The sequence below is a fragment of the Colobus angolensis genome, unplaced genomic scaffold, assembly GCF_000951035.1.
Source record: "Colobus angolensis palliatus isolate OR3802 unplaced genomic scaffold, Cang.pa_1.0 Scaffold32, whole genome shotgun sequence".
NCBI classification, from domain to species: domain Eukaryota; kingdom Metazoa; phylum Chordata; class Mammalia; order Primates; family Cercopithecidae; genus Colobus; species Colobus angolensis.
The window spans coordinates 11,758,282-11,776,204 of record NW_012116488.1 but is presented as its reverse complement, the minus strand read 5'-3'; the positions used below and the strand labels follow the sequence as shown (position 1 = coordinate 11,776,204).

Genomic DNA, 17,923 nt, shown 5'->3' with positions numbered 1-17,923 from the left:
GTGGTAGCATGGAACCCAGAATTGTGAGTTCAATAAACTGGAGAGGTTTACAGACTATACTTATGTCTTGAAGCTGAAGTTATAAAGGGCCTCCGTTCTCCTTTTCCCCCATGATTCCTTTTAATGTGCTATTTGTATCTTGTTTGATTTGTTGAAGTCTTTCTTTTAGCTTAAATATTTAAGAAAGGGGTACCATAAAAATCACCTTGATAAGAGACTATATCAAGGTATAAATGATTCAGCCAGGATACCCAAACCATAGTTACAAGTTAGCTATTTCATATAGGACACCTGAACCTTTTGGTTGGAACAGACTTTTAACAGTATTTAGATTTTCTTTTAAACATATTTTAGTGAATGCATGGGCATTTTTGAATAAAGTTTCTTAAATGCATTCTTTTGCAAAAACTGTGCTGGAGTCCCTTTTAGGATCTGATTTAGGCCGTTTTGCATTGCTCTAAAGAAATACCTGGGCCTGGGTAATTTATGAAGAAAAGAGGTTTAATTGGCTCATAGTTCTGCAGACTTCACAGGAAGCATAGCGACATCTGCTTCTGGGGAAGCTTCAGGAGGCTTATTATCCTGGTAGATGGCAAAGCAGGAGCAGGCACATCACATGGTAAAAGCAGGAGCAGGAGAGAGAGAGTGGGGTTGGGGGAGGTGCCACACACTTTTAAATGATCAGATCTTGCAAGAACTCACTATCACAAAGAAAACACAAAGCCATGAGGGATCAGCCCCCATGATCCAAATACCTCCCACCAGGCCCCACCTCCAGCATTGTGGATTACAATTCAACATGAGATTTGGGCAGGGACAAACATCCAAACTATATGTATTCCAAATTTTAATTGGTCGTTGGGTATATGCCCAACTTCATTCAAAATTTAGAAATAAGTTTAGAAATAAATTTATTGACTAGAGCTCAGGGAAAGAGAACCAATGTACTATTACAAAAACATAATAGTAATAGAAAAAAGTGAACATTGATATTACAGGTTAGTGTCAATGCAGAGTGTACTTTTATTTACAGAGAATGCTCTTTAGCTATACAGTTACTGCTCCCGTGATTATACTATGGAAGTTCCACTTAAAAGTCATGAAAGCTCCAGGTGCAGTGACTCATGCCTGTAATCCCAACAATTTGGGAGGCCAAGGCAGGTGGATTATCGGAGGTCAGGAGTTTGAGACCAGCCTGGCCAACATGGTGAAACCCTGCCTCTACTAAAAAAATACAAAAATTAGCCAAGCATGGTGTCGCGCTCCTGTAATCCCAGCTACTCAGGAGGCTGAGGCAGGAGAATCGCTTCAACTCGGGAGGCAGAGGTTGCGGTGAGCTGAGATCGCGCCACTGCACTCCAGCCTGGGCAACAAGACTGAACTCCATCTCAAAAAAAAAAACAAAAGAAAAAAGTGATAAAAACAGAGGCAGGACACAGTAATGGTGTATAGAGAGCCTTATGTGTCTTGTTCCCAGCAGCAGCTAAGTGGCCGTGCAAAGTTCAGTTCAGTGCACTGACCCTCACTGTGCGTATCTGTCACATGACAGGGCCGCCTCATGGTTCCTCCTTCTCTAAGGTGCCTTCTAGCTCTGGCATCCTGAAATCCTTTTGTTTTTAGTTTTTTTTTTTGAGACAGAGTCTCGCTCTGTCGCCCAGGCTGGAGTGCAGTGGCGCGATCTCAGCTCACTGCAAGCTCTGCCTCCTGGGTTTACGCCATTCTCCTGCCTCAGCCTCCCGAGTAGCTGGGACTACAGGCGCCCGCCACTTCTCCCGGCTGGTTTTTTTTGTATTTTTTAGTAGAGACGGGGTTTCACCGTGTTAGCCAGGATGGTCTCGATCTCCTGACCTCGTGATCCTCCCGTCTCGGCCTCCCAAAGTGCTGGGATTACAGGCTTGAGCCACCGCGCCCAACCCTGAAATCCTCTTTATTACCCTAAACCCTCTTCCTCAGAAAAGATTGCCCTGAAATTCTTCTGTTGAAGAGCATATTTAGTAACATCAAAAGTAATGTATTCTCTTGTCCACTTATTATATTTTTCTAAATGCCATAGGCATTTTTTACAGTAAAGACTGTTGAAACCCAGTATATGTATGCCAGTTCTCCTTTATTTCAGATTACTCTCTTTATCTGTTCTTTCATTGTTGAGCATGCTTTTCCTTTTCATAGACTGAATTTTTTCTTGTTCAACATATATAGTATGTAGTTATTTATATAATTTATATATGTATAAATGATTAAAAAGTGAATCTAGAAACAAACATTTTGATAACAAATCACATCAAGTTTATTTAGTCTTTTCTGATTCTAAAGGAGGAATGTTGATATCCACAGTTGCTTTTTTAACTTGTGACTGGATATACAAGTTTGTAATTATATTTCCATCTGATGTGGCACTTACATGGATTTCTCTTGAGTGCACACTGCCACATGGCTGGATGGGTGATGATATCCACATTGGTCTTTCTTCTGTAAAATGGTATCCACTATTCAAAACAGGCCATATCCAAATGAAAATATGTTCTTTTCATTTAAAATAAGCCTGTGAGGTGATTTTGGAAAGTATAAATTATCTCCATTTTTGCTTCTCAAATTCTATGCGATACATTCCTCAGCTTTTCAGTGTCATTGAGATGACACGTTTGGTATTTAGGAATACTAGTGTCTTAAAGGAAGCATAGGTATGTATTATATCTTGTCTCTTAAGGCAGTTCATATATTTATGCCTGTGTAACTTCCATTATGGTTATACAAAATTTAAAATGTAGGAAAAGATGATTTAAATTGAATGCTATGTTATATATACACAGAATTTTTGGTAAGTAAAGATAATTCCAAGTAATCTTTAATGTGTAATTCATTTTTTCCATTAATCAGACTTCTCATGTATTAGATTTATTCAAAGTAGAGTATCTATATATTTTTAATTTACTTTGTACACATTATATGTGTACATTAAATGTCACATAATGACATTTTTCATATTTTTTTCTTTTTTTCCCTTTCTTATTCCCTCCTTCCCCACCCTCCCTCTCTTCCTTCATTTCTTTCTTCCCAAAGAAAATCTAGAAAATCCAATCCTTAAATCAACTGCTTGATGAAGGAGGCAAAACAAAGGCAGCAGAAGATAATGTGATTGGTGCACAAAAGCTAAAGCAATGGCTGGGGCTTTGTTTTTAAGTTTTGGGTTTTTTTGTTGTTGTTGTTAATGAGTGGAAAGAGAGACATAATGACAGCTGATGTTAAACTTTCCATATTTCAAATTAGATTCCCTAGGAGGTATAGTATATATTTCTTGAGTAATAATGTGGTTACAGAATTCCAGTGTTATAGTGAAGTGTAATGAAAAACATCTCTAGGTATGTGCTTTAACCACAGCTGTAAAAGAGACGAATCTGCATTTGTTTGTGCAGGAAACCAGCTATTTAATTGTTCTAAAGTTTTAGCATTTAAAAATCGTATGAAAGTCTACATCAGCTGAAATCGTCTTAGCTTCATAATCACTTGGAGGGGGACTTGGAAGGTAAGAAAGATACTGCATTTTCTCATGACTCTCCAAGCCCACTTGAAAAGTCACACTGAAAGGATGCAAATAGCCGTCTGCGATTTTGGCAGCCCTCCGGATTGTGGTGTCAATATGTTGTACCCGGACATTTCCAAATTTAAGTTTGGCAATGAAAATTCCACAAAGATTTCTGATAACTTTGAGCTATAAATACCTTAAAAATAATAGATTGATGATTTTCTTTATTTCCTAGAGAATTTATTTTATAAATACTTTGTTTACATTTTAGATTGTATTTGTCCTTATTTAATTTAAAATGATGAATCTAGTCTGAATCAGCTGTTATTCCAAGCTATCATGCTTAAGCTATGTCAACAGCGTTTATTTGTACTAATGCTAATATTTCCATCAAAATTTGCCTGTGGAATATATACAGTTCTTAATTTTAAACTGTCAGTTCTTGAGATATACTGTATGAAGCTATTGTCAGCTTCTCTATTTCAAAATGCAATCAGCATATAACTATATTGATATTAGAAAATATTTGTTTTTTAAAATGTATCGATGTATGATAAAGATGATCTAATTTGTGAATGCATATGTGTGTGTGGTTCCTTTTTATAATGTGAAATAATGAATAATGAATTTACTCAAAATAAAACATAGGTTAATGAGATACCTGTGTTTGTGAAAAAAGTTTTAAATACTCTCCTGCAGTTTTTATTCTATAATTAAAGGGTAAGATAGTTCAGTTTTAGGTAGTGAATAGAAGAAATATACCAGTGTCAACTATAAGAGCATAGTTACTCAGTGTGAGACCTGTTCATGCCATTTGTTTTCCTTTTTCCTTCCATATGGCTTCTTTTTTGGCTATTTTTAGTGATTCTTCGTAATATCCTTTGCCAAAGGACAACCAGGTAAATGGAATTGTTACTACTTGTTTTGTCAGTAGTGAAAATTCAGTAGGTATGAGAAATTTGACAGTACTAGTTGAAGTAATCAGTACACTCGCTGTGGATTTCATTTAACTGTTTTCGTCATGTCTCCTACTAGCACCAATAATGTGGAACTGAATATATTAAGATCTGGAGAATTTGGTACAGAATGAGACATCAAAATTGCATCAGTTTTTTTGGTGCTTTGATTCATAGCATTCTATTAATTTAATAAAATGGAGAATTTCAATTTATTTGTTATAATAAATTTAGCAGAATTATAAGCTTTTACTTTCCCATAATGCAAATGGGAGAAGGGAAACTGATTTGACAGAGAAAAACAACTACTGCTTATAAAGTTCAGGAATGTAGAGCAGTCAATTGCAATCTTACTCCTAGGTATTAAATTATCAAAACCATTAATCAAAATTACTTTTGGAAGTTTTTAACAGAACATGACATTTCCTAAAATCTTTGAAATATTTGTTAAAATTATATTTCCAAGGACAGATATATAGAAACAGTATAAAAAGCAAATTAGTGACAGTTATGAATATCTACATGGATCTCCATTAATATCAAAAACAAGATGGATACTTTTGTGAAAGTTCTCAGTTTAACAACTTATCAAATTAATCCTTTAAACTAGTTGTATGGCAAAGAAAAATCTCCCTCCATCTGTAGCTGTAGGGAAAAGGAACATCTTCATCATCATTTTGTTAATTACTAAAACTTGCATTTTAAGAATAAGTCCAAGAATTTCACTAGTTAGCCTTACAGCTAACTGTAGAGCTCATTGTTACTGCAGAAATGGAGATAGGTCTATAAAGGATTTTACTTAATAGAGGTTAAATAAGGAACACATGAAATTTTTCTTTATAACCTCATACACATTAAAAAAATCATTTCTATTATTTGACTTCCTGAGCTTGAATATCTTAGTCTGGAGATGAGTCAGTTTTGCCATACAATTAGTGGATATATGAGAAATCTTTGAATTGAAATGAAACAGGCTCTTCAACTGGAGTAGAAGTTTTACAGTGAGGATAAAATGAATTAGATTAAGTCAGTAACCTGTTCTCAGTTGTTACAGCATGTATGTGTGAGAATGTGTGGTTGAGTGTGTCTGTGTAGGAACAATTTTTAAGACTCGACACTTGGCCGGGTGTGGTGTCTCACGCCTGTCATCCCAGCTTTGGGAGGCTGAGGCGGGTGGATCATGAGGTCAGGAGATCAAGACCATCCTGGTTAACACGGTGAAACCCTGTCTCTACTTAAAATACAAAAAATTAGCCGGATGTGGTGGTGGACGCCTATAGTCCCAGCTACTTGGGAGGCTGAGGCAGGAGAATGGCATGAACCTGGGAGGCAGAGGTTGCAGTGAGCCAAGATCACGCCATTGCACTCCAGCCTGGGCAACAGAGTGAGACTCCGTCTCAAAAACAAAACAAAACAAAAAAACTCAACACTTACATATAGTGAAGACTTGTACAATGTTAAGATTTTCCCCGCTCAGTTGGAAACCCCGAATTTGTGTGTGTGTGTATTTGTGTGAGGTAAATTACATTTTTTATTGGTCTGCATTTTTCTGTCATGCCTGTGTACTCGGGAAATCTGAAACTGAGTGTCTTAGGAACTTCTTGAAGCAAATATGGGGGAACATTAAAAAGTATATTTAAAACATAGAATAGGTCCATTTTCTACCTTAAAGAGTAGTATGTTAAATACAATTATTATGCTGTTGTTGCTTTGCAGTGTATATGGTGGGAAGAAGGCAGGAGTTTTTTATCTGCATGCTATGTGAATCCTTCAATAATAATGTACCTTTTTATAACTGGGTTTGGCCATATTGATTTCAGTGAGTATTGTGCTCTCACAGACTTAATTTTCCAGATTTCATCTCTTAAAAGTGGGAAATTTGACTGGATTCTACTTTATTCCTCTACTATTTTTCCACAAACAAATCTGACTAATTGAACACAAACAGGGTGACTTAAGAATGTCAGTTAGAGTTAGTCCTCTGTCTTTGGCCCTCTAGGGCCTAGAATTGCCTGTCCCTTCATAAGTGTCAATTAGTGCTGTTGGAGTGAATACAGGAATGAATTTTATTTTATTAATATGCAGTCTAAGTACTGACTTTTCGTCATTCCAAAACCTGGAATGACGAAAAGTCTGTATTTAGGCTGCATATTAATATTATTACCTATTCACATTACTCTGAACTATATTAAATAGTCAATAAATGAATTTTAGATTTTTTTAAACATTAGATAGCAGACAGACAGAAATCCAATTAGGCATTTAATTAACATAGTTGACACTGTAAGTTAGTTCTATTCAGGATTCTCTGAATATGGTCTTTTCTGTTTCTGTGACAGAAAATGACTGCCTAAGGAAGATCAGGGATATTTACAATTTCCCTTTTCACCCTGGGACAAAGTTTGTACTTACATTCTGTTTAACCGCCATGGGTAGCTATAGTTCATGCTGTTTACCTGGTCCCCATCAGATGTTTTAGATGGAAGGAAGGAAGAGTAAAAAGGGCTTGGGGACTAGACTCAGGAAAGGTAGGCCTCTGACTCTGCCATTGCCACACTGGAAGACCTTGGACAAGTGTTTTCTTCCCACTGGTATGTAAGGTATGACTTATCCACTAGATACAGAAGGCACAGTGCCTAAGGCCGACAGTACTGTAAGGGCTCATGAGGGTGTTTTGTTTATCGCCATATGCTAGACAAATAACTTTGAAGCCAGATACGCAATTTCAAAAGACGAATATATTCATCTTTCTACCAATGCAGCCATAAAACATATATATCTTCATGAAGGAAAGGAGTCTACGAGGTTAAAAGTGCCTAGGGCCCATGAAAGTAAGAATGTGGACCTGTTTCTGGGTCCCTCTTTCTTTCCTTTGTAAAATGAAGGTATTGAACTAGATGATCTGTGGTTCAGCCAGTGCCTCTGCCAAGCGATTTGATGTACCATAGAAGTAGATGCTGTGATCAGGACTGATTAGAGCTATTTTTCTTCTGATGTCAGTCAGCAATAAATGACTCCATAATAGATTAAAATAAAACACTTATGTTGCACCAGAGAGAAGAGAGAGAAGCACATGACTCAATGAGATAAAGCCCAAAGGCTTTATCTCGACATAGTGTTCTCATCTACAACTTTTAAAAATCCAAATATGTGAGCAACAGAGAAAAGATATTCTACCCAGCTAGTCTTCAGCCAAATAACTAAGGCTGTTAGAAACAGGCTTAAAATACCAGACAGATTGCACAAACATCTTTTAAAAAAAATTATCAATGTAATGCTTTTGTAGTAGTCCTCCCTTATCCATGGTTTTGCTTTCTGTAGTCTCAGTTAACTATGGTCAACCATGGTCTGAAAACATTAAATGAAAAATTCCAGAAATAAACAATCTAAAAGTTTTAAGCGGCATGCCATTCTGAGTGGTGGGATGGAATCCTGCATCGTCCTGCTCTGTCCCATCCAGGATGTGAATTCTCCCCTTGCCCAATGTCTCCACACTGTCTGCTCCTCGCCTGTGAGTCACTTAGTAGCCTTCTCTATAGTCAGTTTGACTGTTAGGGTATTGCAGTGCCTGCGTTCAAGTAACTTATTTTACTTAATGTTGTTATTATTGTTGTTAATCTCTTACTGTGCCTAATTTATAAATTAAAGTTTATCGTAGGTATGTATGTGTAGGAAACAATATATATAAGGTTCAGCACTGTCCACTGTTTCAGGCATCTGCTGGGGGTCTTTGAATGTATCCCCCTCAGATAAGTGGGGACTACTGTATTTGAGAACACCCTAAACTAGTTAACAAAAGGAACACTCTCCCCTGCCATCCATTGCTGGTATCCTGTGTGGATTTGATACCTCAGATTCAGCATCTACTGCAGCGCGAGGTGCTCATGCATGTCCTGAATTATAGGAGAGTCGGATTCACCACCCTTCCCAGAAATAGAAGCATTCCAGAGGTTTCTTCATAGATCATGAAATGAAATGGCCGGTTCACTTTGACGACAGGAGGCATGGAATAAGCAATAATTTCTGACAAGGTTCCTGCCACTGCCTCAGTGCCCCTTTCATCAACTTCAATCACTGTTCTTTGTAAAACCTGGAAAAGGAAATAGTGTGAAAAACCATTTGTGTGGCAGTGCAAAGGAGGAATTAAATGAGCCCCTTGAAATTCTTCACAGTGGTCCTACCCATGGGGTCATGCTACTGGGATTTAGTGGAGCAGGCCCATCTACATTAAGAGCAGTGGTCTGGGCTTTCACCAGGGACTGCACAGGAGTCTCCAGCAATACCAGAAGACCTCAGGAACCCAATGTGAAGTATTGTGGAATATGTGAAACATTCTGGGCGTGGACTTAGGATGCACTCATGCATCAAATCTTTATTGAGCGTGTGCTTTATGCTACTAATTGTTGAGCTGAGCTGGTGCTCCTAAAAGGTTTTCAAGCTGCCTGGATCCCTTGAGTCCTCTGACTTTCCTTTTGGCAGGCAAGGTGGAGGCAGGGAATGGCTAGTCTTCCGTATCAGCTTCCCAGCACCTGGTACTACTCTGAGGCATTTTCTGGGCCAAGCCCAGGGGTCCCTGGAGCCTTCCTGAATTCTGGCTGCCTATATTGTGGCTGCTTGCTATGTTTGGGAGACCCTTTTTTACAGAAACAGGATGTGATATGAGTGATGTACCTATATAATTACTGTGTTATAATAGATAATAAAAACATACACTGATTTTCACTCTAGGAAATTCCCTGATTTCCTAGAGGAGAATTAACTCCCTAGAGCAAACAAAGGGAGAATAGTTCATGGTTTACAATTTAAATTTCATGATGACCCTTTGTAAATCAGCAGTGCATTTCAGTTTTTCATGTGTTCATAGCAGAAACACTTTCAGGTGCTGGTCTGCAGGATTGTTTTAATTAATTGTCTTATCTCTCTTGAGGTGGTAAAACCTGATTCCAGGCCACGGTTACCCTACTGTGTCCTACTTAAGTGGATGCCATTTTTAGTCTCTCTTGGAATTGAAAATTGCAATTGTAAGAGAAAATATTAACCAAACCACACAGCTAAGGAAGAATATAGAGAGATGTAGCTGCCATTTGGAAATGTGTGGGAGCATTTTTATAGTGATGACTGGAGTTTCCTACTGGCATTAGTGAACATGGGTCAGCAATGCTAACCAGTTCCCTGCAACATGCACAACTGCTCTGGACAACAAGCAGTTCCCCTCAAAACCAAGAACCCTTCCACTGAGAAACACTGAGTAACTGAAGGGATTCTATGTGGATGGTGACTAAATTTGTTCTTAGTTTTAGAAATAGAACTAGGACCAAAAAGTATGAGGTAGAAGTTACAGGTCTCTCTCCTCTCTCTCTCTCTCTCTATATATATATGTATATATGTGTGTGTATATGTGTATATATGTGTGTGTATATATACACATATACATACACATATACACACACACATATATATATATATATATATAAACAATTTTAGCTGTTGTGGATTAGGCAGCTTTTCAAAGAAATGGTGAGTTTGCTGTCACTGGAAGCATGAAGAAGAAGAGACAAGTTGGAGGGCTATTATAGGGTTATGGAGGGGATTTCCACAAGGAGGGAGAAGTTGGGCTAGATGATGTCTAGGGGTTTCATTGTAAAGGTGGTGTAATTTCATGAACTATTCAAGTTGTATTCAACATAAATGATGACGTATCTGTAAACCAGTTCTACTTCAGGGGCAAATTTCTCCCTGAGCACTTAAGCAGAAGGAGAGAGGTCTGCTTAAAATAAATTAGTTGAAAAGGTATTTTAATAAAGTTGCTCGAAATTCTTAAAACATCCAACCTGGGTGCTATTTCAAGTATTTGGGATGTAAATATAATTTTCCATTACTCTTAGGTATTTTATCAAAGTTAAATGGTTTGTAAAAACATTTGTTTTGGTGACATTTCATGCTGAGGTTGGGCTCTGATGAAAGATCCTGACTTACCCGGGATACTTGGAGATTTCTTCCAGTAGCTGAGAGTTCACTAAGGTCAGCCCAGGGTGAGAAGATTCTTCTGATTCCCATCTGCTTAAGCAGCTCATGCATCTCATACTTCTGATCTAGCTTGAACTTTGGAAAGAAAACTTCCATGTTTCTGTGATACAAGTACAGATAATGGTGAAATGTAGACAAAGCCATAGTCTATGGAACCAAAAAGGTCACAATTTTTGTTCTTTAAGATTGTTTCCCTTAATGAGTCATTCAGTTGACTATGAAGTTCATGCCATTCTCTTACAATGGCCTAGCTCAGGGAAATTATTTCTAGCTTATCAAGTAGTACTTCAGCTTCAGGGAAGGAGTTTTATTCCTCAGCCAATGACTCACATTCTCTTTAGCAAAGTACTTATGTGTTCATTTGCCTATGTTTTAAAAACAACCTGAGATAACAGCTGCTTTCAGCAATCCTGTAGACTCCTGGATGATGACTGTTTTCAGCTCCTGGATTCTACAGACCCAAGGAGTCTGGGGATGGATGGGAAGGGGAGCAAAGAAAACTTTAAACCCCTCCCCATCTTTAGCCAGAGAAACTCTGATACCATCTATTTTGTATACTGGAGTCCTCCTTTGAAAATATGTTGCTTGGAAAGATGAGTTCTGTGGCTCAAAAAAAAAAAAAATAATTGAGGATATGACGTGTCTTGAAGATTAATTTATAAAGTTATTCATTCAGCAAACATTTCTTGAGGGCTTATGATGTTAGGGGTTCTTTGTTAGGTGCTAAAGATATGAAGAAAAATGAAAGAAGAATAATAAAGATAAAACTAACCCCAGGGACCTTTAGCTGGACTCTTCTCTGCCAAAATCTGAGTCATGGGATTCAGAAGCCATAGCCATGGAATTTATATTGCAGCCATTTTCCTTGTACTCCAATAGGTGTATTAACTTACTGGGCAGACATTTGAGTGCCCACTCTGCTTTCTGTTCCTCTCCTCTCTATGTACAGACCCCAACCCTGTCATGCATCTAGATTCTAGTTCTATGCTGATGACTGAATTTATATCTCCGGCCTGGACCTCACCCTGGACTCCAGATCCACCTGTCGTCTTGACATCTCAACTTGGATGTCTCATAGATATTTCTGATCTAAGTGTTTAAGACTGAACTTCTGCACTTACCCCAGACCTATTCCTCCCCATTTCAGTAAATGGCAAATCCGTCCTTCCAGTTGCTAAGGCCAAAAACTTTGCAATCACCTTTGACACCTCTCTCACCCACATGCAGTCCATTAGCAGATCCTGCCAACTCTCACTTCCTGATAGATCTAGAATCCAGCAACTTCTCATCACTTCCACTACCACTACCACCACCGCAGTCCAGGTAGGAGCATCTCCACGTGGATTGCTAGTAACCTTCTAACCAGTCTCCCTTGCTTCCATCCTTACCCCCTAGTGTCTTTTATCAACACGGGAGCTTCTGTGATCCTTTAAAAACAGAAGTCAAATCAGGTTTCTCCTCTACTCAGAACCATCCAGTGGCTTGCTGCCTCTCCCAGGAAAAGCCCAAGTCTTTTCTGGGGACTGTAAGGTGAGATCCTGGTGACTGGGTCCCTGGTTCCACTCTGATCTCATCTCCAACTGCTGAAGCCACACTTGCCTCCTTGCTCTTCTTCAAACCCACCAGATACACTCCCAGGTATGATTCTGCCTGTAACATAACATTTCTCTCCCCGAATATATTCACATGGTTTATCCCTCATCTTCAGATGTTTGCTTACTGTTGCCGCCTTGGAGAGGCCTTCCCTAACCTCCATCTGCATCCTGATGATGCTCCCTGTTCCCTTCCATGCATTATTACCTATTTTTAATTTGCTCTTTGTCTTCCTTTAATGGAATGTAAGCTCCATGAGGGCAGACTAATTTTGCCTGTTTTGTTTGCTGATGAATTCCTGGCATCATACTTTTATCACAGTAGCAGAACGTGAAATACTGGTGGACCCAATGAATGAATCAGCCAGGCACTCTCTGACAGATGCTGGGGATAGAGTGGAAAAAAAGACAAATGCTGCCCTGCCCTCAGGAAGCTTATAGCTCACTGGAGGAGATGGGCATTAAACCACGGTGCATTCACCGAAATTCTGCTGAGTGTTTGAAAGTATGGAAAGGTAGAGTTTGTATAGGATGTGGGCAAGAGTTGTACCTGGTTTTCATGTTTCTGAGCCATGTCTCCACCAAGTCTGTGGTCAGGTAGTCTTCGAGGGCGAGGTGGTCACCCATTTTCTCCATGAGGACCACCAGCATGGTGGCATTTCCTTGGTAGGGCAGTTTGAGGACATGACAACGAAAATTCTTGTCAAAGGTGGAGGCAAACTTGCCTGCACTATACATCGTGGGCACCTTAATGGTCTTGTACTTGTCCAGGTGGAAAGTGTCGGCTTCGGTGAAGACAGGGTCAAATGGGGTCAGCCATTTCCCTGAACAAGTGAGAGAAGAACTCATTGCAGAAATCCCCTCTTTGAAAAGCATTGTTCTTGCTCAAATAATAAAGAGGGAACCTTCTATCTCACTTCTCGTTCCAAGGCGTTCCCTAATTCGGTTTGCTTTTCCACAGCTCAGGCAGGCAAAATAAATTTCCCCAAAATAGCTTTTCCCCGGCCTCTAGCCCAGCTAACAAAATACAGCTCCACTTGCAGGCCCTATTGGGAATCGCACACGAAAGCAGGGAAATGTTTCCTAACAATCCCTGACTTCCCTCATTGTCCTGGACCCGAACAGAATCCACAGTCGTTCCCTCATAGTTGGCTCCAGCTTAGAGAAAAGCCTTTGCCTGGCACCTCTGACTGCCACTTTGTCTCATTCACACCAGGCACAAGCACATGCAGAGTCCAAGGTGGCAGGAGTGACACTTCTCACTTGCCCACTGTTTAATGTGGTTCTGAGAGAAGGCCCCACAATGCAGAGGCCACCAGCAGGCAGGTACATGACTCTCTACACAAATGTCTGCCCTGGGGGTGTGGCCTGGCTGGTTGTAAAGTGGCTTCCCCTGCTGGGGCTTTGCAAGTCTGGTGCCAGCTCTGCGAAAGTGGCATCCAGCCCATATCCAGTACCCCATTAGGGAGGCAGGGCTGGACAGAACCTAGGACCAGGAGGTCAGGAGGTTCTTGTTTGGGTTTTGCCTCTGCTGCTTGTTGTGTGACCTTGATCAGGCTAACGTCTCTGAGCTGGTTTCATCTTTAGAAAGGAGACAACAACTCCTGCTCTACCTGCTGATTGGCAGTTAGGAAGAACAAGTAAACCCTAGATACTCAGTGTCTGCTCTGTGCCAAGCCCATCTGGGCACTTTACATTCATTGTCTCATTTAACCTCTAACTCTATAGTAGGTGGAGTGTCGCTATTTTCTATAATAAGAAGCTAAGGGCAGAGAGCTGGTCAAAAAAGTAAAAATGAAGGAGCAATGATTCACTTCTAAATCCCCCAGATAATCCCTCACCCCCCTCTTTTTGGAATGACCCTGTGCTTCTAAACGTCAGAGGGGAGCTGTGTAGAGTGCTTTGAAAATTATAAGGACTACAAGCACATAGGATGCCAGGGCAGGGCCTCAAGTGACAGCGTCTGGCACTGTTCAATATGTGTATCAATCTGTATTTGAAACCTGAAAACACATTCATAGAAAATCATTTAGCGTTAACCATATGCTGGCCTAACGGGAGGAAAGGGAGAGACAGTTGTAGGACCCTGTGGCCTTGGGAGAGCAGAATATTATCAAAGTACCTTTGAACAAGATGTAATCCACAAGAATTAATTTGGTTTCAGGATAAATCTCATCAAACAGTTTGGGAATTTTCCCCCGAGTCTCTTTGTTAATGTAATGATTCATGAGCCTTTTGGCCTGTGAGGCATTGTGAAAATTCATAAGCACACACTCTGTATCAAAATACCTCTTGGATAAATTGAGGAAGAGCTCTTTGACATCAAAATCCTTGTGGATGAAGGCAAAACTCCCCTGTGTGAGGCCCAGTTCCAAGTTGTGGGAGAGGGTCTCTCTGAGTCCCTTAAAGAGGGAGGGCAGGAGCCCGGGCTTGGTGGGGTTCAGGGCCTGCAAGTGGAGCCCTGTCTTGATCTGGGCTTTGGTCGGCCCTGTGGCCCCCAGCATCAAGCCTGCCATGGCCAAGGACACGCCAAATGGAGAGAAGACCATGTTGCCATCGTGCCTCATGGAGATCTTTCGCAGCAGGCTGAATCCGAAGTTTGAAGTCTCCTTGGCAAGCTGCTGCCCACTAGCTATCAGCCAGGCTTTCTCCTCCTCCTCACCGGCCTTCTCCATGGCCTCCTCCTCATCCTCCTCTTCCTCCCTGGGAGCCTGCACTACCCCGCTGGTCTGGTTCTGAGGGGCCGGGACCTCTGGCGACTGAGGACTGGGGGCCAAGCCGGGTACCAACCACACCTGTGCCAGGAGGACGGAGAGCAGGAGGCTTGGCACCACCTTCATGTGGTCAGCTGCAGAGGCCAAGGAGTGCCTCCCTTCAGCTGCAAGACTTCCTGTGGAGAGAAGAGGATAGAGATCCTTTTAATACCTCCTAAAGTGTCTTAGTGGATAGTAAAAGCTTCTTCAGGGACCCTGCCTCCTTCCTGTGGCTCAAGTAGGTTAGCCCTGTCCCAGGGAGACCTGAAGCAAGTGTGGGTGACATTTGCTCACCCAATGAGGGGACATTATTTCACAGAGCAAAACCTCCTCTATTCCCATTCCCTGCCCAGCTGTCAGGCAGCTCTTGGTCCTGACCCCTTTTTTATTCATCCCATCTCCTTCCTGAGGGCTAGGGCAAGAGACCCCGCTCTGGGAGCAGGAGGCAGCACAGAAGGTGGGGGTCTGAGCAGGTGGAATCAGGGGTCCTCATGCACCTTTCCCTGATCTGCTTCGTTCATTGCCCTGACCCTCCGGCCATCAGGCTGCCCATCCAGATGGGTGGCCGGCCTTGCCCTGTGCCCTGTTTGGCTGGGGGTTGGAGTGCCTGCATGTCTGTTAGGCAAGGAAGGGGGAAAGTATTGGAGCTTCCCTGGATTTTTGATCAAAATTCTCTTCGCACTGCACCTCTGGAGGTCTTCCTTCCTTCCTATGGCTGCGGCTCCCAGGTAGCAGGAGGCCCCGCAATTCATACAACCCACTGCTGGGCTCCCTCCACTGTGGCCTCATAGAGCCCTCACAGTCACCTGGGCTGCGCGCCGGCTCTCCCTGCCCCAGGCTGCACAGCGTGGGAGCCACGCTTCCTCACCATTAGCTGCCCCTTCTCTGTTGCCTTTTAGGCTCCCTCCACATCCTTGGACACAGAGCCTGGCTCCCGAACACTTGCGTGATTTCCATCCAAATATGTGGCTTGGGGCTGGGCTGGGCCACCTGGCTGTGTCCCAACTCAGTTCTGGTGTTCAGCCACACTGCAGGCCTGATCCCAGAGGCTGACTGGGCAGGACCCCCAGGACACCTGCCCTCCCTCATCCTCTCTCGGGGCCCACTGCCCTGGGAGGGTCTGCGTGGGTTCGGCCACCCAGCCCAGTGAAAGCAGGGTGGATGCTGCGGGCCTCACGAGAGTTCCCATCCACAGAGACCCTTATTCTTGACCAAGGTCACCTGCAGCAAAATGTGACAGGCGGGGAACTCCCAGGCATCTTCTCCCTGATGCAGGGACTGAGTCCTTATCTATGCGTGGGACAAAACCGCCTCCAGTGCTAGGGCCCAGCATGTTGCTCCTTGCTTAGGCTGAATGGCACCCCGGAATTCAGGGCCTCACTCTGCAGTCTGAACGGCACTGCCCTCTACCTTAAAGAAGCAGTGAAATACTTCCACTGTGTTTCCCAAAGGACACTGTTGAGGAAACTCTTTTTGACTCTAAATGGCAAGCCCGTGTTCAATAGGTCACTCAAGTATTGTAAATGTTGGGGAAATAGCTCTTTCAGTGTAAACGCAGCCCAGTTTCATGCTTTTATTGTTATGGACTGAATGTGTCCCCCCAGAATTCATAAGTTGAAGCCCTAACCCCCATTGTGATTGCAGTAGAGTTGAGGCCCTTGGGAGGTGATTAGGTTTGGATGAGGTCATGAGGGCAAGGCCCCTGTGATAGCAGTAGTGCTGTTATAAGAAGAAGAGAGACCAGACTTCCCCTCCGCATCTCCTTGCCGTGGGAGGACACGGTGAGAAGATGGCCATCTGCAAGCCAAGAAGACAGCCCTCCAGAATCCGGCCACACTGGCACCCTGACTCGGACTTGCAGCCTCCAAAACTGTGAAAAATCAATGGCCGTTGGAGCCACCCAGTCCGTGGTGTTTTGTTAGAGGAGCCTGAGCTAAGACGATTACGTGGGATCATTTAATGCTACTTTCTACATTAAGACCACACAGAATACTCCTCAATTCAAGGTTAGTTCTCCCTGTCACCGTGGTCAGGAAATTAGCCCAGCATGCTAACCAGATGTCACCACTTCCAAATGCTGAGTCTTACCTTCCTGTTCTTGGAGCTTGTCCTACAGTCTGCAGAGTGGTAGCCCAGTAATTCCTGGGCGCTCCTGAACAGGTATCCCCTAAGGTCTTTGTAAGGTCTCTGCTCATCTACCCAACCCTTCGGAGTCTAGGCCAGGAGTTCAGGGGGTGCTCCTGGACTAGGACACCATCCAGCATGTGAGGACGCACCTTCCTAGACAGAGCCCGGGCAGTGAGGAACCACCAACTCACCCGCCACTTCTCAGCCCTGGGAGAGCACACACCCCCTCCTCCCCTCAGCCCTGGGAAGGGGAGCCCTGCTTACTCCGGCAGTGAGTTGCGGTGGGTGAAATATCAAGCCTTTCAAGCCTCTTTCCCTTGGCCTCCTTCCTGCAGAGGATCCCCTTGTGTCTATAATTCACCTCTCACCCCACTCCAGCTCCCCATCTGTATGTGCAGTCCCCATGGAGTGCAGGATTGAGGCCTTTGCACTGCTCAGCCACGCAGCCCTCACGTTGGAGCCCACCCAGAGATGATATCATCTCTCCCGGTCCCTCCCTGGTTAGACTCGTTGAAGGTCTCCTGTAACCCACTGGCTCTTACCAGTGTGTGGCCTTGGGTCCTGAAAATGTCCTTCATTCAGAGCAGAAACCAAAGCTTCAGCTTTGCAACCCAGAACCTTCAGCAAATATTTGCTATTCCAAAGTATGATTCCCTATGGGACGGTTACTGATTAACATCCTGCTTGTGATGGTGGAGTTTCCAGAAAACCAAAGACCAAGTGGGAGGCTTCCCATACTCCCCAGCTCCTCCTATAACCCAGAATATGACCCAAATCCCATCGCGAGAGCTTCTGCCTTGCAACTCAAGGCTTCGCCCCAGTAAGATTCAGCTCCTTCTGGGTGGCACGTTGGGGATTTCTCTTGAGCTGTTCTAGGTGCTGAACACCTCGAGAAAGAAGGCACTGGGGGGATCCCATGTATACTTCCTGAGTCCCCAACCCAGT

General features: G+C 42.6%; 2 protein-coding genes across 3 annotated transcripts in view; one reads left to right on the top strand and one right to left on the bottom strand.

Moving 5' to 3' along the window:
• The window catches only part of PPP4R4 (protein phosphatase 4, regulatory subunit 4), a 105,629-nt gene extending 101,526 nt beyond the window's left edge, over window positions 1-4,103 (top strand). Inside the window, exon 25 of the mRNA XM_011951542.1 lies at window positions 3,061-4,103. Within this exon, the coding sequence (XP_011806932.1) occupies window positions 3,061-3,085 (25 nt within the window). The 3' untranslated portion in view covers window positions 3,086-4,103. The remainder of the gene's footprint in view (window positions 1-3,060) is intronic.
• A 3,627-nt stretch (window positions 4,104-7,730) lies between these two features.
• SERPINA10 (serpin peptidase inhibitor, clade A (alpha-1 antiproteinase, antitrypsin), member 10) lies at window positions 7,731-17,597 on the bottom strand. Of its 2 annotated transcripts, none has more exons than XM_011951540.1 (5): window positions 17,521-17,597; window positions 14,221-14,988; window positions 12,649-12,922; window positions 10,456-10,606; window positions 7,731-8,569 (listed from the first exon to the last, which is right to left on the bottom strand). In XM_011951540.1, the coding sequence occupies exons 2-5, from the start codon at window positions 14,936-14,938 to the stop codon at window positions 8,378-8,380; spliced, it is 1,335 nt and encodes a 444-aa protein (XP_011806930.1). In that variant the 5' UTR covers window positions 14,939-14,988; window positions 17,521-17,597; the 3' UTR covers window positions 7,731-8,377. The 2 variants fall into 2 exon arrangements, with proteins under 2 accessions (XP_011806930.1, XP_011806931.1); XM_011951541.1 differs by lacking the exon at window positions 17,521-17,597 and adding an exon at window positions 16,940-17,429.
• Between the last annotated feature and the right edge of the window lie 326 nt (window positions 17,598-17,923).